The sequence below is a fragment of the Rhea pennata genome, chromosome 1 (assembly GCF_028389875.1).
Source record: "Rhea pennata isolate bPtePen1 chromosome 1, bPtePen1.pri, whole genome shotgun sequence".
Classification (NCBI taxonomy): domain Eukaryota; kingdom Metazoa; phylum Chordata; class Aves; order Rheiformes; family Rheidae; genus Rhea; species Rhea pennata.
In genome coordinates, this window is record NC_084663.1 from 91128504 (window position 1) to 91153529 (window position 25026).

Genomic DNA, 25026 nt, shown 5'->3' on the forward strand with positions numbered 1-25026 from the left:
ACTAGACAAGCCCCACAGGCCCAATGAGTATTACCTCAGATCTCATCTTCCTGAGTTTGGAGTTAGAATTTAGATTTGGGCTCATCACAGTATAACAGTATTGGCCCAATTATTCTAATGAAGGATTTTATTGTTTGATTTACTATTGAATCAAGGAATTGGTATCTAGATTCCCTTTTTTAATGGGGTAAAACAGCTTGAAGGGTTTTTACTGATGAGATTTTTATAACCACCACAGCGATGAATGGTCAAGTGCTATGGAACGTTATGCTGATCATACACTGTTTCCAAGGAAACTCGGGATGCAGTTTCTAGAAGCTCTTCTGGGGAGAATGATGAAGCTACAGGCTGTCTCTCTCAGAAGGGAAGTCCTAGGCCAGCCTCATGAGTCAGTTAAGAACTGAGTTCATCACCTGAAAGCAGGAACATAGGGCTAAATACTAAGTAGGGAATGTCACATATTTGGCATTTTGGGCCTGGCTGTGAGGAGGGAACAATATTTGGAGCCTAAACTAGCAAAGGTTAAATTGCTGCCCCTTGAGCTGTTGGAGCAGGGAACATCAAGGTGACACAAGTCACTGTAGAAGACTAAGAGGAAACCTTACTGCAGTTGGATGTGAGGGCATCTACAGACCCTGCTCTGGAGAGCAGGGTGGACAGCCTCTAGGGAGGGTGGCACAAAACTTGTCCACAGCCAAGAGAGTGAAAAGCTGATTTAGCTGTATATTTGAATGTGTGGGCTACTGAAGGACAGCATTTAACATTGTTGAAGCAAAGGCTGGGAAAAGGTTAGGCAGGATGACTGTTGCTTTAGATGTTTTTTATTTGAATAATACAAATGCACACACAAAACTACTGTTCTAAGCAAAAATGTTGCATTTTCTCAATTCCTTCCCCTTCCCTCACAAAATTAATGGCTTCACCAGTAGCTTCTGCTAGAAATCTTTTAATCTGTCCTACAACATATTGGAATAGTTACCGCAGTACAACTTCCCTGAGTGTAGACGCAGCAAAATCTGTAGAAAGGTACTTTATATTGTACAGGAGTAAGGAATAAACTATAGTAGTATAAGATATGTTTAAACCAGAATTAGCATCTCAATAGAAACATAGAACATTTTTCTGTAAATATAACTGCTTTAGAGGATAATTGTCTTGAAGGTCAGAGATACTGGCAGATTTTTTAACTCAGCAAACTTCAGTTTAGAAGCCATCTTATAAAATGTTCTAATACTAGTCCCAAAGCTATGGGTGACCTGCCATCTCTGATCATCACTGTTGGAGAATAACAATAAAAAGCAAGTGATGAGTGTGGAATTCTGAAACTTCAAAAGTCAAAATTACTTCAGAGTGTGTGAGAAGGACATGTTTCTCCCTTCTCACCTCACCAAGAAAATTCACATCATTTCTCATCCCATATTTTTAATAAAAATGCTTATTGAAGTAGAATTTCCTTTTTTTAACAAAAAGGATTTTAGTTTTATTAAATGTTTTGATTTTTCCTTTTAGATTAAAATTTTAAGTGACCATTCTGATAAAAGTGGTTGACAGAAAACGTTAGATAGAGAGAAAAAAAAACAGATTTTTGTAGACATTCCAGTTTAAAAAAAAAATCCCTGTATCTTATTTAAAAAAAAAATTAAAATCTACCTGCTTTATGAGTAAAATGCAGCCTGAAAAGTATGAGCTACTACCATTTATAGAACAGGTGTCATAAACTGCTTTGAGAAAAAATGTTTCTTGAGAAAGCTGCTATGTTCTCCTTGTATAGCTTCTGGGTAGATTTAAGGTCCAGCTGTTTCTGAAATATTTTAGTGCTGCACTACAGAAGCCTGTCTAGATCCCATTAACAAGAGCTCTATCTGAAAGCTCGAATCACATGCTTTTTAGCTGGTGGAAAGCTGCTTCCTGGTTTTTGCTGCACTAGTGCCAGCTAAAAACCAGCTGAAGATCTAAGAGTATCCCCGGGCTGCAAACACAGGTCACAGGTGACAGGAGCACACTTTGTGCATGCCTTTCCCAACAAAAAAACACAAAATTCATCTACTTGGAGCCTCAGCCAAGTAGAGCTCAGTTTTGGGCATATGTAGTCTCTGTTTACTTCACTCATTTATTGAAGCATTGAACTCTCAGGAAATGGCTTACACTTTATCTCAAATTTATCTTGCTGCTCCTTGCTCCTTGTCATGCATGTTTACTATTTGTGTTTAGTTTTTTTTTTTCAGACCTGTTTTAATGAGTGTGTTTTCTAACTTCGCAACCTTGGAAAAGGCCCAAAAAACATGGTAAATGGTCTCTCCCTCCCTCTAAAAGGGAATTAGTGCCAAAAATCACTCCCTGAACCTTAAAAAAGAAAAACAAACAGGCAAACACTAAACACCAGGACGAGAGCTTTTAGTCAGGGCTCATACTCCAATTGGTTGCCAGCTCCTTGCATTCTGCCTCATCTTTTCTCTAAACATTTGTAGCCCCTAATCGTCTGTAAAGCATTGCATACCTCTATGGTGCTATATAAATGAAATAACAACGATGCTCTTGAATTAATTGGGTGCTTTTGCATACAGTAGTCTTATCATATCCTTCATGTAAGACCCTTTCAGCTAAAGCTGGGAGTCCAGTTGCCAAAGATAAATCAGTGTTAGGTTGAGGGTGTATATAAGGGATCTTATTTTTTCCCCTTCTGAGTCCTTTGTGGGGGGGGACATATTTTAGTTCATTAAAGAAGTATATTGTGCAGTTACTTTCTCTCCTTGCCTATTATTCCTTGCTCCTATTTACTCCTCACTTTTTTACAGTTTTTCTTACAAAATTCCAAATAATATGGAGATTTAAAATCTCCATAATATTACCATCTTTTTTTTTTTTTTTTTTCCTTTTAATGGGGAGAGAAGAACAAATGTCACCCAAAGATCTGATCTATTTATTTTTTGTTCTCAAGGGACTGCAGCACAGCCTACCTCTCTACTGACTTCAGGGTAAGACAGATGTTTGTCTGTTCAGTGCTGTTCTTGGCCACAGTTGAGGCAAAAGACAAATAACTTACCAAATGACTTGCAAAGTACTGGACTGCAGTGGACTGAAGCCTCTTCTAGAGGGTAGCCTACATAGTGGAGAGGACTATCTGATGCCCAGGGCAGTGATACATGTTGTGCCATTATTAGCCAGATATCCATCAGAAGCCACTTGATGCAGAGCGTCCTGGAGAAAAGGTGGGGCTGTTTATTCTAAGAACCAGTTCAAACCCTTCATCTAACCAGCCCTGCGAGGACTACAAGGCCATTTAAGTGCATAGAGCAGAGTTAGATGAATGAAGTTAGTGTCATTCAGCTAGCAACCCTCTCTAATTTTCCTTCCTCTGCAGAGAATGAATAACTGCCCAGGTGGAAGCTCAACAGCTATGAACAGTCTCAGTTACAGGTGGAGGCAGCCATTCAGCAAAAGCTCTAATTAATCATTTTGCATCTTTCTAGGCAGAACTTTAGGTTTCCTCCACCTAGAAGTGAAAATCTCCGGTCAGCATGACAGGTATACCCAGTGCTTGTACAGCTCTGCCCACCTGTAGATGACAGAGCACATTGCAAAGAGGATTGCTATCTTAAGATTGGGAAACTGAGGCACATAATTGTGCAATAGCTTTCCCCAAGGTTTTCCACTTCTATATCAACAAAGAGCCCTAAAAGGGATCCTTAAGATATTTTTCTGCCAGAATGGTCCTATTTGTTCTCCAGGCAGTGTCCTGGACCAGTTGAAGAACGAAAGAACAGCATTCATGCAGCAGTTTTTCTCAGCAACAGCAAAACAAATAAACTCTGTGAACTGACTAAACTAGCAGATGTTTCCATTGTAGGTAATGCCAGAGGGTAGCTTCTTAGAGAGGGAGGGCTACCCAGTGGCAAGTGCAACTTCCCTTGATTTTACTGCAGTAAATCATAGCTGATGTGGAAATCCTGTGAGATCCTAAAACTTCAGGAAAGTGCATTACAAGTTTTCTCTGTCACAGGCTTCGCATCTCAATTTAGACATTTAAAAAGCTTGGATAAAGCTTTATTTTCTCATCGGTAAAAGGGGGAAAATAAAACAGTGTTGAGGGTGTTTTGGAAAACATTAAAATACTCATGAAAAGTAAGGAATCAGAAACTACATAAGTATGAATTTAACCTGTACAACTTTTTCTTCTCAGTTCAGTACAGAATCTTTTGTTTTAATATATGCTAGAGAGAGGTTATGGCTTGCAAGTGTCTTGTAAAGCAGGCTGCTGCTTTGTGGCCACAGCGAAGCCCTGGAAAATGAAAAGCTAAACAATATCTGGGGCTATATGGTTCCACCTCGAAGACAACTCCACCTGAGAAATGAATGAAGCAAAACATGGCATATTTGTGGGCTGGCTGAGAAGTAAGTTGCTGGTATTTCTTCTATCCTTAGAATGCAAAAAGGTAGAAGGAGCATCCTTAATTTTAAGCAGCAGAGATTTGCTACTAAAGGCAGAAGGTCTCTATGGTTGTCATGAAGCTGTCAGTGGTCAAAGTCATAAGAAGGTCATAGCAGAGATGTTCATAGTTAGCTGCTAAATTTATTCAATACTCTTAGGCTATGTTTAGACAGACTGAAGCTACCCTCAAGGTCAGACTTGTCTACAGTGCAGACTGTAAGCTTATAAATGCAAGCTCAGGTGTTGACCAGGCACATACTCCAGAGTTCCCAGCACTCTTCTTGCCTGAACACGCTTGGTCAGTTACTGGGTCAACCAGCACGTTTATGCAGCATCCAGGTGGCTGGTTGAATGGCAGTCACAGAGACAGGATGCAAATGTAGTCCCTGGACTTTGGCCCCAAGACCAGTTTTATAAAGGTGTAGGCACAGCTTTAGTTAACTTGTGAGCCTCTCCCACTTCTAGAATGCTAGTTTCCTACTTCTAATAATAAGCATGTTCTTTATCAGGTTCTTGTCAGAAAAGTAAATTGGAAATTGCATTGTGCTGGGCCCTGCTTCAGCATCAATTGAGTTTAGTTTGAATCAGAAAAAGAGAAGAAAAAAGACATTAAAACTGATTCAGAGATTTTTTTTCCTTCTTCCTAGATGCTTTTCTGTTGCCAAACAGAGCTTGTCTGAGTCAGGAAGTCCAGTCCTTCATAGCTCCTTTTTAGAGTTATGCAGTCAGTGTACCTCTCTACAAATGAAGCTGTGTGTTGTTTTTCACAGAGGAGAAGACCCAGACTAGGACTATTATCAGTATAATGGAATTCTTTAAGTGAGGTTGCTAAGCACAAATGTACACTTTAAGATTTCCCTGCTTCTCCAGATCCTAGGTGACACATGCAGACTTTGCAGCCGAAGATTGTTGTATGGGGGATGCTGCATCCTAGAACAGGTGCTGATGTCCGTCTTACGGCATCTTTGCTATACTGTCAGGTACAGGTGAAGGAAACCTGGACTTCTAATGCTGGGAGAAGATATTCGGTGGATATAGTAGGCCTTTCTTCTACCTTCTTCCCTGAGCAGCTTGGTTTGTTTGTGTCCACAGGTATCTCGGCAAAAGCTGCAATACATCCACCCATTATTCTGCTGCTTTCTCCTTCACATTTTGCAGGGGCATTATCTGAAAACAGTGTCATAAAGGAAGGGAGAGAAAAGGGGCCATTGCAGCTTCAGCTGTCAGGCTGGTGAAGGCAGGGGCAAAGAAGGTGTAGATTTAGATGGCAGTTGCCCAGACAAGTGGCAGGTGAGTGGGGAGCTTGGTGACTGAAATATGTACAATGGAGAGGGAAAGAATTAGAAAACAGGTTATAACTTACAGGAAAGGAAAGAGATCTGAGTAACTAACCCTAGTGCTCTCCTGTGTTGAGCTTTTCCCTGGCCCCCTGAAGCTGTGCTTCAAGTTCACTTTGAAAGTAGAGAGGACTCCTCAGTTTCCTTTTATATGGTTTCTCTCTAGGGATCATGAGCTGAAACCTCCCTTATCTCTCTGGTGACCTCAGCAGTGCTTTAAATCTGGGATTTCTCAATGTTGCCCTGTCTACCTCAGCTGACTGTACAGGTCAGTGGGTCCTACAGCTCAGCTGAGGCCAGTTGACGCCCACAGTTGTATCATTGCCATGCTAGAGGCTCTGACCCCTTGCATTCCCAGGACACCTGCTCTCCTGTGATATTCAGTCTCATCTGCTTTGGGTTACAGAGAGCTCCAAGCTAACTGGTGACTTCTTCCTCATCTGAACTCTGCAGAACTGCAGAACTCTGCAAGGACAGGATTTGTCTCATTCAGAAATGCTGTTAGGTGCAAGCCCATGACCTCGTACCCAAGCGAGCAGTGAGCTTACACCATTGGTTGTGTTGATTAATTGTGGATAGTCTAAGTCACTTGTAAACCATTTATCATAGCCTTCATTAAGTGTCGTAAGGGACCTATAAGAGGCCTGGTTAAGAGAGATGGTTCCCATTTTTCTTCAGCTTTCATCTTACCTTAGCACCAGCAAGGACCTATGGATGGATTAACCTCTTATTTCCTCAGGCTGAAATAAACAGATGATCAAAACTAAGATCCAGGTACAGGGAAATAAAGCATCTTGCCTGTGGTTGTTGCCAGAGCCTACAGCAGGACCCATGTTATCTGAGTCCCGGTAGCTGCTGCCCCTTTGTTCCATGCACACATCTCTCCAAGGCTACAAGCCAATGAGGACATGCTGATTCCTCCTCTGCTCATCAGGCAAAGATGCATAGGAAAGGAGGAGAACGTCCCTATGCCAGAGACCCAGCTATTGAATCGATAAGGACAATTGTGCTTCTGCTTTGTTACTCTTGATTTCTGAATGTTGCTGCTTGTGTATTGTTGGCCTGGGCTTTGGGCCATAGAATAATATGTTCCTGAGAAGAGAGGAGGGCTGAGAGAAACACACACAACAGCCCAGCAAACGATTCTGCAAACCCCTGTGTAGTTCGACGCTCTAGGAGTCATGACTCCACAGAGTCATAAAAGCTACAGTTTCTGAACACAAGGAATGGAAACACTGCTGAAAGTCAGGAGTCCGGGTTCTAGAGCATAAACACTATTGCCTTCCTTGTATGGTGGAAAGTGATGTGTAGTAGAGAAAATTCTGTATCTATATTTTATGGCTGAGGAAACAGGCCCAAGGAGATTGTACATTGCCCAAGCTACAGAAGATATTCGTGTTTAATATGGCTGCCCTCCTTCTTCCCAATTCTCCTTACCTCCTATTGATACATGGTCTCCAATTCCTTATCATAAATAAGATTTGTGAGCTCTTTAGGGAAATGGACTGTGTCTTCTGTGTTTGTGCAGCTTGTTCAAGAGTATAAATAATAATAGTCATTAATGTTAATAATGTGGTTTTTAACCTCTGGATTATCCTTTGCCTGATAAAATAGATGTAAGAGAGGAATCTTTCTTGGAAAAAGAAGCTGCTGGGAGAAACAATTAACACTGCAAAGGCTAGCAGAAGTCAGGTAGTGACAAACTTAAAGCTGCCTCCTATTTTTTGTTAACTGAGGGTCATTGACTGCATCATAGTGTCTTTTTTTGTTTGTTTGTTTTTTGTTTTTTGTTTTTTGTTTTTTTTTAATAGTGTGTGGGCTCTAGGCTCTTTGGCCAGTATGCTGAATTTTTGGCAAAGTCAGTAGAGGGGTAAACTGCCCCTATGATTCAAGGGGCCTGTTCTCTATTTCTATTTCTGTTAGTAACCTGGCAAATCATATGCCTCACTTACATTTATCTCCCTCTCTCTCTTCATCTTGTCTGTCTTAGCCACTGGCATCAATAGCTTGGAATCATTTCTCATCACCCATTTTCTAGAGCATCTAGTACAACTGGCCTTGGTCTCAGCTCAGGGCTCAATACACTCTTGCAACACAAGTGATAAACAGTGGCAGTGGAAGAAATATGTACAGTCAATACAGAACAAGTAAGGGAAATGGCCATTTTAGCGATTTTGCTGATGAAGGGAGCTGAATCAGCAGTCCCTGAGCTTGGCAAGAGTCTTTCCACAGATTTTATGGGGTTTGAGATCAGGTCTTTGATGATGCCTAGAAATGTATGGAGCCCTGCCTTACAGAAAGATTACTTTCCATACAGTGTTGAAACCCAAGCTGTTTCCACTGTGCACAAACCAAGTGGTATTTTGTGGCCAAATGGAGTCCAACTTAATGCAACCATGCTTGCAGCTACAGTCTAATCTGAGCGTTTTCTGTTTCTCTGGGTAACTGGATCCTCACCACCACAGGCCTGATTTCGCTTCCAAGATGCAGTAATGTTGTTACTACGATGGGCTAAAGATAGAAATGACACATTTTAGGGAGAAATAGTATAATTTATTTGACTTAATACAGTTAAAAGAGTGGATACACTTTGGGGCATGCAAGCCCATATGCCTGGAAAGCCTGTTTTGTTTTGTTTTCAGCTATGTTCTTTGGTTTAATAAAAGATATTGCTTCTTGCTACAAACCTTGCCTCACATTATTTGCCTTTCAACTCTCTATCCACAGTCATTTCAACACTGGAACTGTTAAAAAGGCACAAATTGTTTCCTCCACTAATCATAAAGCACTCCCCTAGTCCCAAATATCTTAAACAGCCAAACCCTTGCTTGCTCAAGCTTTCAAAAATAAAAACAAAATCATAAAAATCCATCCTTGGGTAAGAGACTAGGTCTGAAAAATATCAGCCTGGGAGTTTGTAATTTCAAGATGTTACGAACCACTGCAAGGAGACTCTGGCAATGGGAATGCTCACACAGCCCTAGCTCTGGCTGCCAACAGCCTTTGAGCCAGCTAGGTACAGACTCCATCACACAAAAATTGCTTTAGAGAGTTCACCACTCTTCTATGTTTTTGTCCAGAAAAAGTCAGACTGTCTGCATATGTGCAGGTCAACTCTCTCATTAAGGGCACACTGCCATTGAAATATCTGGTTGGTATGTACAAGCTCAGCAGTCATTTATTTGTGTCTCTCAAGGTAGGCAAGTCAGTTGGAGCTCGGCAGCTAGTCAGGAATAGCAGGCAAATGCCACATTTCTCTTTTCTGATTTACCTAAAGAACTAAGGACATGTACAGGGAAGCCTGGACATACGGTAGTCCTATCTCAAAGGTCAACTGACAGGATATCTAGCAAAGCCAACAAGCCTTATCCTAAAGGTAGAAGTACAATGCTTGACTTATTGAGACCATCAGCTGTGCTGTACAGCATCTCCTCCCTAACAGCCACAGAGAGTTAAAGGAAGGAAGTAAAATGCCCTCAGCTGTGCCTAAAGAACCAATAAGCTACAGCTGGGATAGAGGCTGCTTCTGGGCAGAGTAAGGGAGGTTTTAGAAGAGCTGGAGTTTGTTTCAAGGAAATGTCTACTGCCTGGAGAAATGAGACCTGAATCTTATGAGGAAGAAAGAAAGGTTTGTGTTGTTATCTTGTGGAGATGAAAAAATTGGGGGGGGGGGGGGTTTGAAAGCACTGTCTTAACAGGTGTTCTGCAATCTTGGGGGACTGCTCATGCTCATGCAGAGGCCAGTTAACGCTGGATGTGGTGGGGGTTTTGTGATATAAACACCTCTCCCACTGGATTGCAAATTCATTGATGCTATTTTTAAGAACTGTTGAGGATTTTTTTTCCCAAGTTTGAAAGAGCTGACTCTTTTTCCACAGAAAACATGATAACTCAAAAAATTATCTGCCAAAAATTTTCGGGTGCCAGCCAATTTTCTTTTTCTTGTTGTTGTTCACACTTGCAGATTTCTAGCAAAATCTTGCAAATACTCAAAGAGTGGAGGCCCTTTCTGCAGAATGTTTTGGGCATGTGCATGTGCATGTGTATGTGTTCCCTGGGGGTGGGTTCTGCATGCATGTGTTTTGAGCTTTCTCAGTATAGCTGGGATGAGGATCCCCTTGAAGAAGGAGTTGGCTTCATGGATACAGCATGGTAGATATGCTGATAGCGTCTGCTCTTTTATTTATGTTATACTTTGATTACTAGGCAATGTTAATGTGCGTGTATTCTGCTGGCAAATGCTTTTGTGAGATGCCCTTCACATGCCCCAACTTGTTGAAGATGTGGATCTGTTATGGCTAATACTAGAGAAACTATTTCTGTGGTTTGTGCTGTACCAGTTCATGTGGCATGTTTAACTCTGGGGGTTCTCTGGTCAGCCTCTGTTGTATCATCATAGAGCTGCTGAAACTAAGTGTGGAATCTCCTGTTTCTTTTCTCCTTCCACTGCTTTTTGGGTAGTGCTGCTATCTCACTAGATGGCTATTTTCATGGATTTCTGTCTTACGGAATTGCTGTCTAGCCACGTGCTACCTCCTTCAGTTGATGCACTTGGCATTCGTTTATTCAGAAAAACTCCTTTCAGGTTGGGGTCTTATAGCAGAGAAGAAGCCCCAAAGGGATGCTCTGCCAGCTTAGGTGGGTTTCTGCAGCAAACCTAACTAAACTCTTTTCAGTTGTCCCATGCGACAAAACAAGAGGCAATGGGCAGAAACTGGAGCACAGGAAGTTCCGCCTGAACGTGAGGGGGAATTTCTTCCCTGTGAGAGTGGACAGAGCACTGGCACAGGTTGCCCAGAGAGGTTGTGGAGTCTCCTTCTCTGGAGATCTTCAAGGCCCGCCTGGATGCAACCCTGTCTAACATGCTCTAGGTGACCCTGCTTGAACAGGAGAGTTGGACTAGATGATCTCCAGAGGTCCCTTCCAACCTTACTGATTCTGTGATTCTATGAAATGCTTTCTCTGTTACAGGGAGAGAAGTGATGTGTGATAGTAAAGGGAAAAAGGGGTGGGATGAGAGGGGGGAAACAGTGTGCACAGGAGAGTGAAGGAAAAGGGCAGGGGAAAAAAAAAAAAAACAGAGATGAGGAGTGTGAAGCCTTAGGAAGGAAGGGGAAGGTGGAATGTATGACTTGGCAGGGTTGGCTCCTGACCATCCAGTTGTAGGTGAACAAAAAGCATGAATACAGTTTTCTAAGCCTATGTAAAGAAGCCTGATCAGGTATGAGACTATTTGTCATGCTGTTGATGTGCTGCACAACTCCTCTGTAAGAACACTCATTTCTGGACATGCTGCAGTCCTTGACCTTGGACAGCTTTGGGTTTCCTAGAGCTATATGAAAAATGATTCTTTGTGGCAGAAAAAAAATATCTCCTTCTACTCCCTTTCACAAGATCACATGCAGCAGGTGCCACAATACCCTTCTAAATCACACTAAAATGCACTATTCATCATAGATGCACTAGTCCCAAAGACATGCCATGAAACTCACAGATACAACACTTAATAAAACAAATAATAATACATGTATGTCAGAGACAGATGTACAGGACACTAAAACATCCAGAAAAATACACTCCTGGATAATGCATAGGTCTTGTCTCCTGTTTGCTTTATCAGGTTTTCTCAGCTTTAAATTCCAAGACCATTCATTCTCTTATGTAAACCCTGTAAAATTTGCATGGCCAACTATTTTCAATACTACTTCTATTAAAGTAAAAAACCCACTAAGCCTTTTGCTAATATAGCATGACATTTGCACAGTTAAATAACAGTAATTTTAAAAAATTGGTAATGGAAAAGTTAAAATTTCCTCCATCAACTTTAACTTGCTTTCTTGAGAAGTATTTTATGGTAGGGTTAGTATAAAAACTTGGGAGAAAAAACATTGTATGCACTGCACAATCAAGTTAATATCGATACTGCATGGAAGAGCTAAATTTAAGATGTAATGGAAATGAAAGAGTAAGTGCTTAAACAGTTAAGAGTACAAAGCATGTTTATTTATTTAAAAAATGGATAAGCGTCCATGCACAGTGCATCTAAATGCATCCACTCAGCCTTAATGAAATACTTTTACCATGTATTAAAAGTAGCCAGTTTTCAATCATTCAGAGATCTGTCAGAATCCAACCTTCCTCCCCCTCACCCCTCCCAGTGTGCTGGTAGATGTGCTCTTCAGCAGGTACTATTGCTATGCCAACTTTCAAGATTCATCTGGCTTTTGAAGTCTAGGATAAGTGGAAGCACTGTGGTAACTTAGAAAGGTAGGAAGTGCAAGAATTTTCTTGTTTTGGCTTATATGTTTTGGGGGTTTAGGGACAGTTAGGCATGGTTTTGCTTCCGTTTCTGTAGGTAACAGAGGGATTTGGCCGCACAAAAGGCAGACTCACCTTTGGCTGGAGACCAGTCCTGAAGAATTTCAACCCACAGAATCTGATACTCCTGCTCATATTTAGTAGCCTAATGTCCTGAGTAACCCTTTTGATATGACTCAGCAGGAGTGAGGGAGCCAAAATCCAGCCCTGAATGTTTTTGAAGGTTAGGAATATGTCAAATGGGTTGTAAGAAGTAGATGTTTCTCTGCTCAGTTGCACCAGCATCTTCAGGAAGTGTTAGGTGCTGCTACCCGAGAGAACACTACTTTCTTTGCATCTTCTCTCAGGACTTGTAACTATCACTCTCCATTATGGATGGGAGTGTTACTGGGTCAGGATCATCTCACTTATGTTTTATCTCCATGCAATTCATATCATAGATCCAATTCTGATACTATTATTTCAATGTTTCTATTACAGTAATACTCAAAGACTCTAAAGAGGACTTCAACAGGCCACAGGATACTCATATCCAATGTGTAACATGGCCTCTTGCCAGCACCTTTCCTATCTTCTCAGGGCTGTTATCTGAAGTACATTATGGGTGAGCATAGAAATTCTTATCTTTCTTCAGTGGTAGCTATGGCATGGGCCGTGGAGACTGAAGAAGTGATCTCTGAAGTATATGCTGGCAGTTCAGCGGTAGTGCGATACGCTCAGTGTCACAGGCACATGCTGATGGACAATGATGGAGTTGAGAGCTGTAGAACACAGGCTTGTGAGCAGAAGTCTGTGGGGGAAGCAGACTGGATGGCTGCATGATGGAAGTGGGGCAGCTGTGGGGCCCTGCAGAATTGTAAGGTAGGTGAGAGTTGGGGTTGTGTGTATGTTTGTGGGTGGGCAGGATGTTGGGATATAAGTTTAATAGCAGAGGAGCTTTTGAGCTGTGTAGGAGGCTGCTGAGAAGATTTGTGAAGGAGTATGGATGGATATAAAGCTGTATCATATATTGGATGTAGATGTTGGGCACTGAGGTAACGGATGACAGAGGTACAGAACAAATGGAAGAAGGAATACCAAGCTAAGGGGCCAAAAAGTACACAGTTGGTGTGGTATAAAAATGCTAGCCTAGCTGGTCCCTGAACCTCTGCCATGCCTTGGTGAGGATTCCAACAGCAACAAGAAAGGTATTCCTTGCTCCAACCCTCAATAGCATCACTTTGGTTTAGAACCCAGTGTGCCGAAAACATCCAAGGAGCAAGTTCATTTGTGCATGCGCTCTCTTTTGAGCCATATTTTGTTGATATCAGAGAATGCAAGCCATTTAAAAGGGCAACCATGAATAGGAAGCATGCTTCTCCATTGAACAGTGACTTTAACCCACTTTTGTATTTTCAGTTTGGTTTCCTCAGGAAATGAAGCCTAGCTGATAGTATGCATCTATCCATTCATCCATCTGTCCTACCCGCTACTGAAAAGCAGTGACTGAGTAATGTCCTAGTCCTTCCAAAAGGGAAAAGGGATGAATAACCCTGGTGGTATCTTTGCACTAAGCAGCAGATAACTAGGCCAATTACTGTGTGCATTTTGCATTGCATTGCAGTGTGTGTTTTGATCCACTAGGAAACAAGAATGCACTTCTGGCCTGGCCACAACATACAAAGTTTTTTTTTTTTTTTTTTTTTTTTTTTTTCCTCCTACAGGGAATGTCACAGGGGATATGGTAGGATCTGTTTTTGATTATAGTAAGGTGAGATGGAATTTAGAGATAGCAGACAAGAATGCACAGGAAACTGGGCTTTGCAACTTCTGCTTGCAAAACAACTTGCTTTAAAATGATCTAATAAAAAATACTTCTTGGAGTGGCATTGTTTCTTTAATGGAGAGAATCCTATACACCTTTGACACACATACTCACCCTAGTGTACTAGAAGGATTCGTAAGGTGGCTTGTTTCTCTCTGCAGCTACAGTTGTGGATGTATTTGCAAAGATGGATTTCTAAAGATTTGATGAAACCTCACATGAGGCTTGGGAAGGACTGGATTTACAGACAGAGTGATTGTTGATGTGTGTTTCACCCGACAGTAATTCATCCCTCCTCAGTCACTCTTAGGAAGCCTCTGGTGAGAAGACTTGCAAGGTCTTTGCATCTACATCAGCACCTTTCATTTCCCCATCTGAAAGCAGCTTCGTTACCCAAGGCTTCCTCAGGTTCTGCAGGAGCTGCAGGTTGCTGGAGTCACTCTGGGCAAGGCAGCACAGCCTGAGCTCCTGCCCATGGCCATACCTGTGCAAGTACCTCTTGCCTGCTAGCTTCTGCCTGGAGTTTCAGCCTAGCAAGGGGCTGATTTCCTTGCTTGCCTGTGGGTGGGAAGCAACTTCTGAAATCTGAAAAATGGTGATCATCATCCTGTAGCTGTGGCATCATCATGGGCTGTGATGGTGACACCTGTGAGGGAGTACAGTGGTCTAGCCGAAGAGCCACAGGATTTGGGAGCCTGCTCCCAGGCCTGTCACCCTGCCTTTCCAGGGACTGGCTCTGAAAGGCTGTGCCATTACTTTGCCTTTCATGGCCTCCATGTCCTAGCTGTGAAAGGATGTCCTCTTTTATGAGATGCCTGGAGAGTGACTGATGAAAAGCCTGGTGTGAATGTTAAACAGTACTTCATTACTGCTGTCCCTCTTATGAGAAACAATAGTTTCGGGGGGGGGGGCAATGGAGCTTTGAGAGCTATTTATTCCTAGGATAAAAGAAAGTTCATGCTCTGGTAGGAGGAAACTGTATTTGAAAGGATGGAAGGTTTCTCCCACCACCTCTGTGAACAAACAGTGGCTTTGCAAACTGGATTCACTAAAGAGAGTGATTCCTTCTGGTCCTTCAGGAATAGCATTGAAGCTGCTGGAGATCGAGCCAAGATTAATGCAGCCTAAAGGTTGCTATTTTTCCTGCAGGCCTGCGAAGCTCTGTAATTACAATCAGCGTGTCTGAATCTCTCCGGCCCCTCAGTGCTGCTCAGCAGTGGCACTAGCATAAGGGAGACCCTTGCTTCAGAATTCGCCGGGCAGAACTCTATCGAAAAATCATATCTGCCCCGTTGCTGCTTTTTTCGCTTGCTGTTGTTGCCTCAATGGGGAATGCAGTCCTCTTTCACTGAGCAACTTCCCCGTGGAAGTTGGAGCCTGAGGGAAGCCTGAGCCCAGCACGGTTCATAGACCTGTGATCCAAAAGATACGTTTGCAGAGGAATGAGAGAGAGAGAGCCATATTTCTATATTTTTTATATATATATATATATATAAAAATATATATATAAATGTATATAAAACTAAATGATCTGGCTTGCAACACTAGGTGGCAGAGGTGGGATCTCTTCTGCTCTGAGCACTGCCCTATAAGGCATTGCTTGTTTAAGTACAGTCGCATTTAGTTGGAGCTGCAGGAGCGAGAGACAGGGAGATTCTCTGTGTTTACAGCCAGCGCAGGCTACGGCGAGCATCTAACCTGGCCCCCCCTCTTTCTCCAACCCTGGAGGGGGAGAGCGGGAGGTTATTTGGGAATCCGGCCACCGTGGGTCAGCTGTCGCTGCGCTCGGATTGTCAGAGCTGGTAGAGCAGAGCCCAAGGGGACTGAAGGGAGACACGCAATCCCATCTTATTTGAAGGGAGGAAAATAATAATAAAGAAATAGAGAAGGAAAGAGCCGGAGGAAAAGGCAGAGGAAGCGGGGCGAGTGAGAGTTTGGAAGCATGAGGACCTACTGGCTGCACAGTATCTGGGTGCTGGGATTCTTCCTGTCCCTCTTCTCCTTGCAAGGTATGTGCCGAGTTCGCTCTCGCAACCTCCTCAAACCCCTTCACATGAATTGAGACTGATGGACTGAGGCTGGCTTGAAACATGGAGCTGCAAGCTGGGTCTATTTAAATTCTTCTCTCCTTTGCTCTCTTCCCCCCACCCCCCCCAAACCTCCCGCCCGTCCGGAAATAAGCCAAGGAGAGATCGCTGCTGGTGAATCCAATGGTTAGAGGGCACTGCATGTGACTGACTTTGCTGCTGTATTTATGCTTTTGCAGAGGGGGAGCTGCGGGGGTGTGTGTGGGGGTACGACTGGAAAATTTGTAAAGGAAAGAAGAGTGGGTGAAGATGGGTATACCCTCCATCCACAGCCCTCAGTACTTTGGGTCACAAGTACTGACGCTCTTGAATTCTTCACCCTCCTGAAGATATTAGTGTTAAGTTTCTCTCTCTTTTTTTTTTTGTTTTGTTTTTATTTTTTTTTTTTTTGGGGGGGGGGTAGGGGAACCTCTGTCTTTCGGTCTGTATGCAAAAATACTATGTTGTTCTTCCACCAGAAAAAAAGAGCGGGGGAGGCAAAGGCAGGAGAATGAAATTTTAGTATGGGGTTTTGGTTCGGTGGAGAATTGCCAGCTGGGTTTCTTGCTTTAAGAGCCAAGTGTTAGTATGGGATTTAGTTTGAAGTGATGCCAGACATGATAGCTGGTTTTGAGATGCTTTCTCTAAACAGGAGTAAAGGGTTAATGGATCCCATGCTGCATGTATACACATCACATTGCACATATAGTCATGCCCCCCCTAACTTGCAGCTTGTGTATGATCTGCACACATTCACACATGCCCATGGTCTTGTGCGTGCGCACACACACACACTCTCCTATGAATATAACATTAAAAATGAATAAACTCGCTGTGGCACACACTGTTCTAGCTCCCTCACACATGCAGTTCCTGGAGTGCTCATCTCTCCCTCCCTCCAGCTTTCTCCTGTGTGCTTTCTCCATCCCAGTCACTAGCGTTGGTGTTTGCTTGCACGTATAAACCTCTTGCCTGTCCTACTGCACTGCTCTTGTAAGCGTGTGTGCATGCACATGTGTGCATGCGCTAAGGCGCGCACACGCATGCAGAGTATCTATATATTCTTTATTTATATATCCACCTATCTGGCCTGCTCTATGTCTCGCAGTGTCTGCATTCAGTGAGCTATGCACTCGGGGTGCCTCGCTTTGCCTGCCTTTGCTACGTGCACACACAGCTTTTCTCTTGCACTTTCTTGTGCATGTGGTAGTGCATGAGGGCAGTGCATGCAGACGTGCCCTGTCACAGCACCCTCACTTCTTCCTTGCTCATACTTTTATGCAGTTTCACATGCACCAGCCCTTTCTTTTCCTCTACTAAGCAAATTCCCGTGCAGGCATGCTGCTTGGCACACACATGCTTTCTGTTGCAGACTCTCTCTTCCTGTCATTGCTGCATGCACTAACTCCAAAATCCCTCATGTTCTCCCTGTTTGTCACATTTACTGAGTGCTCCCTTTCACACAGCCTCCCCTCTTCTGTCTTGAGGTTGCATGCACATGCTTTCCTTGTCACATATTTTTCTCTCAAACTAGCATTTTCTGAACACTGGATTGCAAAGCTGGCACCAATGCCTTCCAGCTGACTTCCTTTCTGTGAAGGGTCTGTTTCTGACGGGGTGGGGGGAGAAGGAATTTCCCAGCACACGGGATGTGCAGGGGTGAGAGGAGGACTTGCACAATGCAAGTAGCTGGTATCAGCAGTGAAGTTCTGTAGCTTGCTGTGAACTTCCCCCTGCTCAGGAGGAATAGGCACAGACCTAGCAATGAAGATGGACACTAGCAGCTTGCACTGATGCTGCATGCCACCTCTCTCACTGATGGTTATTTCCTTTCAAAAGCTGATGGTTTTTGCTCCACACAGTGCTCTTAAATCACAAGCCTTCCCTGAACTATGACCAGAGGATTGCAATTCTAGCACAACTGGGAGCTGTTTTAATCCCTTCTAGTAACTGTAGTTTACACCAGGCCTGGATGCTGTTATAATTTTACTTTCTGTTCTAGTGAGTTACTATTGCCCCAGTTGTATCAGCTGCATCTATCCTGATTTTTGAAAGCATGGATAGGGGAAAGTCCTTTGAGGGCCATCTTACCATGCACCCTTTGGCAAGGCAGAGATAATACGGTTACACTCCCCAACCTGGAGAGTGAGAGGATGAGGAAGCAGGAATACTGGGGCTGCATGGGAGGAGCAGGGCATGTCACAAACAAGCCCGAAGGTATCCGAGAGAGTTAAAAGGGGGTGGCAGAGTGCTGTGCCTTTAAAAGAAGCGACACTTATTGCAAAGTAACTGTTACTCCATTGACAGAAGGGTAACAGACTTCCAGCATTTCTGTAAGGCTGCTGAGTGTGACTGCACGGAGCTCCTTCCCTAAAATACTGCAGGAGGGATCTGACAGGCAGTGACTCCCATCAGGCTGTCTCCAAGTGTTTTCTGTGCGCATCCTGCCAGAGACAAGTAGCCAGCTGAGCTTGCACATTTTCAAGATATCTAAAACTTGCCTGTGCCACCTCCTCTCCCCCTTTTCCTTGCTGTCCACTTGGGGGTGCAGCAGGAGTTCCTCCTCTTATTTTGTTTTCGCACCGGCCACTGAAGAGGGGGTGACCGGAGCAGGGCTGGCAGTGCTGGGCACAGCTAAGCTGAGATTGAATAGCAAGTGAGGGGAGCGCAGAGGAGGAGGTGCAGCAGAGGTGGCAGAAGACCTCGGGGCTGTGTGGTGCCAAGCGAGGAATGCAGGCTGCTTCCCCAGCTCTGGTGCCAGGGCACGGGCGACCGCTTCCCTATCCCCTGCCTGTCTGGGCATAGAGATGGGCAGGGCTCCCCTTCCCTTCAGTTATGGGCTCAAAGTCCTCACCTTTCCTTACCACTCTTTTCCTCAGCTGTGAGGTTCACGATTCCTGTGTTTCCCTGCTGCTGCTCTTCCAGCCCTTCGTTCGGGGGCAGGTGGCTCGGAGGCCGGGTGGTTTGCCTCCTGCATGGTGCTCTGGCCTTCCTGCCCTGCGTAGGCTGGAGGAGAAAAAGTATCTACCCACCCTGGCTTTGCTGGCGGGTGGGATTGTCAAGGCACCTGCTGTAGCTGTTCCCTTGCATGGATTCTTCGCTTAGCTTAGTGTGCCCAATAGCTTCCAATAATCATCCAGCTCTGGAATTAGACTCAAAAGCTGAATGTTATTTTTATTCCCCAAATAAGAAACTGTGCCTGGGGGTGGGGAGGAGAAACAAAATGATTTAGGGTATGAAAACTTACGGTTTGATTATTTAGAAGTGTTTTTTTCTTTTTTTTTTTTTTTTTGCTTTTAACTCTTATAGCTCTAAATCAACTTAGCTATCAATATGAAAAGTTACTCTGATACTCTCCTAGTAGCTTTTTTTTGAAAAAAATTGAAAAATTTGATAAGTTTTTATTTTTATATATATGTATACACACACACCCACATATATATACATATATATATGTATATGTATATACATATATATACACATACATATATATATACACACATACATATATATATGTATATATTATATATTATATATTATGTATATTTTTTATATATATATATATATATATATAATGTATTTTTTTCTCCAGCATTGCTTTACACAGGAACATTGGAAATTCTTCTAAGCAAACTCTTTTGAAAAATAACAGCTCTTTCTAATCAGCAATTTTTTTTGGGGGGGGGGAGCACAGGTTGGGACAATTTGATTTTAAAAAATAAAAAAAAATCAAAAGAAACCCCAGTCTGTTCTAACGAACCTATCCTATTTATCCCCCTTTCCCCTCCCATTGATTAATTGCAAGAGATTGACTGTTGTGCCCTTTTTCTTTATATGTCTCGACAGCCAGTGTAGTGAAGTAGATGCTTTAGGAAAGGACATGCAGAACTGGTCTGCGTAGTATGGATGGCATTTATTTCTGATGTATTTTTGAGCTGTTCAAGGGTATTCATAGGTGAAAAATGAGTCCAATGAAAAAAAATCATGAGAGCATTTGGATAAGTAGAGAAGGATGCTTTAGGTTGATGTGTAGTACAAATATTATCTGGAAAGTCCTGAGGTATTTTGGAGTTTTGTTTTTTTAATGTTTGTGGGCAATGTGCATGTGAAAAATGGTGCATCTGTTAATGTGTAAGGTCTGCGCAATCTGTATGGTTGGAAGCATGGACCCAAGTATTTCTGTGCTGATATTGTGAATGGATGGGGAGAACAGAGAGAGGAGCAGGAATGTGTGTGTGTGTGCGAACACAGTGACAGTGTGGTATATGTTTAACAGTGTGTGGTGGTTGTGATGCGTTAGGGTAATGTTTAGACATCACTGACAGGAGAGAAAAGTCTTCCCACTCTTTGAAATATACTTTTCTTCCTATCTGTTTCCAGCTGACTCTGCCTAATAAATCAAGGGACACCCTCCCATATCAGACTATATTGATGAGGTAGCAACTCGCTCAGCTGCTTTAAGTTCCCTTAAATGATGATGAAGTTTGATACCTAAAACAAAACTCTTTTTTGTTGGGGAAAGCAGAGAAGGCTTTTTATTTGCAAACAGGGAGCATTAAAAGGACATCCCAAGTGTTTTTTCTAGTCCCATCCCAACACTCGTAGACCATTTGAGTTAACATTTACCACATGGTAATGACCTGTCTCCTCCAGGTGTTATAAATCTTACCAATCCACTGCCTGCTCAGAGGGCTTTAGTATGACAGCTAGAAGTTTGCTTTACCTTTTGGTATCTGAGATCTCTTCTCATGTGAGAGTTTTACTAGTCTTGCAATACGTACCTTAGTCCCCATGTTTGTCAGAGCTCCTCTTCATGAGTACTCATGCATATGCTAGTGGTCTGAGGAGGGAGATGAGTTGCTTAAGAGTTATTCTTTGCACCTCCATCTTGACCTGCAAGCGATGGAGCTCTTTCTAATCTAATCTGTCATCTTATGTTAATAGCAGAGCCAATGCTTTAGAAGTTCAGATCTTGTCCTATGTTGGCCATGTCTCCTCTAAGGTTCTTTGCCTTTCTAGTATGGGTTGTCCCCATCCTTCAGCAGATTTCCTCTGTGTAAAGCGTGATTTTTCTAGGAATGAGTCCAAATGTGGTGTAGCCCATGGCTAGCTGTGGCCACCAGGTGCTCTGAGACCTGAGAGACTAGAGTGCACTGGGAAGCAGGTGAGGCAGGGAAATGAATGGGGGCAGTACTAGTGCTGGGGAGCTGTGGTGCTGCATACTGCCCTGTTTGCTATTACTCGATACCAGAAAGTGACATTGGGTGAGTAGAAGGGAAGCTTTCTCTTCTCAGCAGATTTGAATAGGTGATAGGCTTTCTTCTGGAAGACTATGAGCTGAGGTCATTGGTTGCGATCCACAGTCCATAGAGGAAGCACTAATCTTTGCTTCTTCAGTATACATTTCTCAAAAGCAGTATGCATCATATTTTTGCATGCTGGTTAGACTTGGTCAGCAATGTTTTTTACAGCTGATATACTCTCCCTGCTGCCATTTTATCTGGAGTAAAGAGAAAAATTTCAAGCACAGTACAGACCTCCTTGTCCCACTCTGATAAGGGCAAGATGAAGATTGTGTGGGTGCGCATGTGAGACTAAACTCTCTCCTGGTATTGGGGGAGACGGACATCCCTGAGGATGGTGTGGAAAGGAAGAAGAAGTTAGGAATTATTAATTCTGGAAGAAAAGCTGGGAATTAATGATTCTTACAGAAATGGATGAAAAAAGAGAAATCCAGGATTGATTCTGTGATATACTATTGCACTGTGGTGCTCTTGGGGGCTGTGAAAGGGAGGACCATGGGATCTGGGATTGTGGTTGATGCTGGAGTGTCAATGCTGCTGTGGCTTGAGCAACCTGGACCTGTGGTATTTTCTTGGGAGCTCCTCCCAGCAGGTGAGGCAGAAGGGGGGGCGGCATTGCCCTGCTCATCTGCATGGAAGGAAAGGGAGTAGCTGTATGGGGGGAGGTTGGTTACGTTTCTGTGAGCCAAAGGAGTGTTCTCACTGGCTGAGGCTCACAGGGATTCACAGTGAAGTGGCTTTCTGGCCAGCTCTGGTGCTGCTTAAAAATTCTTGGGAAAATTCTGTATGATGGGAAAGAGCCCCTTATGCTATATCTGCCTATTCAGTCACCCATCAGCACAGCACAGGGTTTTGCTCTCTTTTTCTGCTGTAAAAGTACTGGATTTGAATGATATCTCTCAGAGGAGATGGTTTTGGGAGGAAGGCAAGCATATACATTCCGAGTTAGGACAAATTGTCCCCCCCCCTCCAAAAAAAAAAAAAAAGAAAAAAAAAAAGAAAAAGAAAAGGTGTTAGTGTTAGAAGGTAGACTTCAGAGGAATGATTTTGACTTCAAACGAAGAGGAGTATAACAGCAGGTGTGGGTTCACAATCTGAGTTTTTGAGGTTCCTAGATCACTCAAAGCATCTGAAAAAACCTCCTCTGAGGGCTTGTTTTTGAAACCAACTCTTTTGTTTAGGATCTGCTTCTGCCTGACTGTGGGAAACAGGTTTCATCATTCTTTCCAGGTTTAGTGGCCCTCTCCCTCAAAGAGGGAGACTGCTTTGCCTTTTCTCATGATGGTGTCTTGATTATTTGGAGTGGGGTATGTGTGACCTCCAGAGCACAAGCAGTAGGAAGAGGGAGGGAACAAGGAGACAAATGGAAGGCCGGAGACTTTTCCAGCCAGGAAATCAATAGCATGTTAGCATGTCGCTACTGGGATACGCGTATGCAATGCGAGTGCATAATCACAGCTCCTCCCAGCCCCTCTGCCCCTTAGCACTTGTACTGATGGTGAGTTGCAGGCTGAAACCAATTAGTCCTTACAACCTGCTGGGCCAATAACTATTAATAGTCTTCTGTGTGCCCTCTGGCTGCTGCACCTGCTGGGAGCCTGGCTGCACTTGGCCCTCAGCAGTTGGCCCAAAGCCACGCTGCGAGTGAGAGCAAGGGTCTTTCTGACTGTTAACCTTGTGCTCGGTGCACTGAATTACCTGGCTTCTACTTGTGTGGGTGTCAATGAAGCTGACCATGTGGATATACAGTTAAATGTCTGAAAAAAAGAGGCATTTGCAGGTTAGGATTTGACCCCAGCAAGGAGGCTGGGGGGGGGGGGATATTCCAATCAGCATCTGTGGGGGGGTTTTTGATGTGTAAATGTACTTAGACTTATGCTATTGTCTTTCCTCTAATTGCCTCCACATCCAGTTTTATTCATGCTTGTATATGTGATCTGTGCATCAAGTGACCAGAGCCCACTTAATATCTCTTCTTTGGCTTTTGGGAAGATGCACATAAGAAACAAAAGATGATAGGGGATATATGTGTGTGTGTGTGTGTGTATGGGAATACAAACACACAAATATATGTTTGAATGTCTGTATATTACAGAAAGTGCACAAATCAAATGGTAAAGATGCCTCTGCTATGTTAACAAATCTGGTTCAGAGTTGTATTTTGTGCAAGGCAGATGCTGTGAAATGTTAGTTCAGTGGGTGAATGTAGCACGATTTCTGATAGAGATATCTATGAAGCTGTGTCTGCTTTGGGAGTGACCATTATTCATAGCAGATTTGCATTCTGTCTTGACATGGTAGGAGATTATTGCCAATGAGACAGAGCTCTTACCGTGGCTTGGCTGCCCCTTCTCATCTTTCCGATGCCTCAATGTAAGGTAGTAACTTAGTTGTGCTTCAGTCATCTATGCAGGAAATGCAGTGCAGAGAGTGGAAAGGACATATTTGGCTCCTTCACTTCCATAGTAGAGTGCCTAAGAACAACAACAACAAAAAAACAAAAACAAAAACACACGCAAAAAAAAAAAAAAAAAAAAAAAAAAGAAAAAGAAAAAAAGAGGAGGAGAAAATGAGGCTTTCTTGCACATGCAGGCTGCACCATTTTAATTAGATCAACATGCTTGAAAATAGTACAGCCTGACTGAGCCAACCTTGCTTGTATAGCTGTGCTAGGGTACTGTATCAGCAAAGTATTCCTAGACAGGATGCAACTTAAACTAGCAAACCTGTACTTTTGACGGTATGTGCAATAACAGTCTTGCCAGTTTAACTGCAACAGCAAGGACTCTGTCTAGGGTAGCTGTGTTTTGTCACATATCAGGTTTAGTTAGGCGAGTACAAGTTAGATAGATCTGGCTAGATAGTAAGATAGACCTGGCTGCAGGCATGCTGTTATGAAAGGTTCTGTTCTTCTTTTAGATGCTTTCTGTAAGGAACAGGAAATGGTTAGACTAGGAGAGTCTTTGCTTGTATCAATACTAGTGTAAGGTCTTTATCAGTAATGCAAGACGTGAGAAAAAAAATCTCAATAAAAGTAGTTACACTGGTGTAAGAGCTGTCTATTGCTTGGTCTACAAAGAGAGGGAAGGAGGAGAACACCAGGGAAGTAAAAGTGAGGATATAGACTCCCTTCTCAGTTTCTGACTATCCTAGATACCTACTGGTGACTGGTTTGTTTGTGATACAGCAGCTAGAGAGCTGCAACAGATTGAGCTGCTAATAATATATATTAAAAAAAAAATCAAATTCAGGCTGCAGCATGAGGTAAATGAGCTGTGGCATTGCCCCGAAGGGACCAATAGCTAAGGTCAGCAGTACAGTCGTCTTCCTTCTCTTGTCTGCTGTGTGCATACAGGAAAGGGAGAAAAGGCCGTTCTGGCTGGCCTTGCTCTGTCCTGATGTGAAGCTTTGTAGCTGCAGGCTTTCCTCCAGGCTTCAAGGGAGCTGTTATGGCCCTTGCTTGTAAATTCTGCTTGTCCCCTGCTGAACCTGAAGAGTTTTTGGTCTCTTTCTGTCTCTCTTCCCCTCTGACTTAACTTCCACAAAAAGTGAAGGAAAAAAGAAAAAATAAAAACAACAACAAGTTGCCTTAATTTGAGGTGCTGCTTGAGATGCTGTAACAGAGGAATGGTAATGTGAAAGGTGCTGCAGAGACAGAAGACCTCAGTCTCCTGCTGTCTTTGGCAGAGAGCGGGGATCCATCCTTAGAATGCTGGCTTTGAGGTTCATGAAGTCCTGGGGATGGTACGTGGGAAGAGGCTTTGAAGCT

The 25026-nt window shown here is 43.2% G+C and overlaps 1 protein-coding gene across 1 annotated transcript in view; it reads left to right on the forward strand.

Moving 5' to 3' along the window:
* Window positions 1-15533: 15533 nt before the first annotated feature.
* LSAMP (limbic system associated membrane protein) overlaps window positions 15534-25026 on the forward strand; it is a 1028143-nt gene continuing 1018650 nt past the window's right edge. Inside the window, exon 1 of the mRNA XM_062571880.1 lies at window positions 15534-15897. Coding sequence (XP_062427864.1) covers window positions 15831-15897 — 67 coding nt within the window. The 5' untranslated portion in view covers window positions 15534-15830. The remainder of the gene's footprint in view (window positions 15898-25026) is intronic.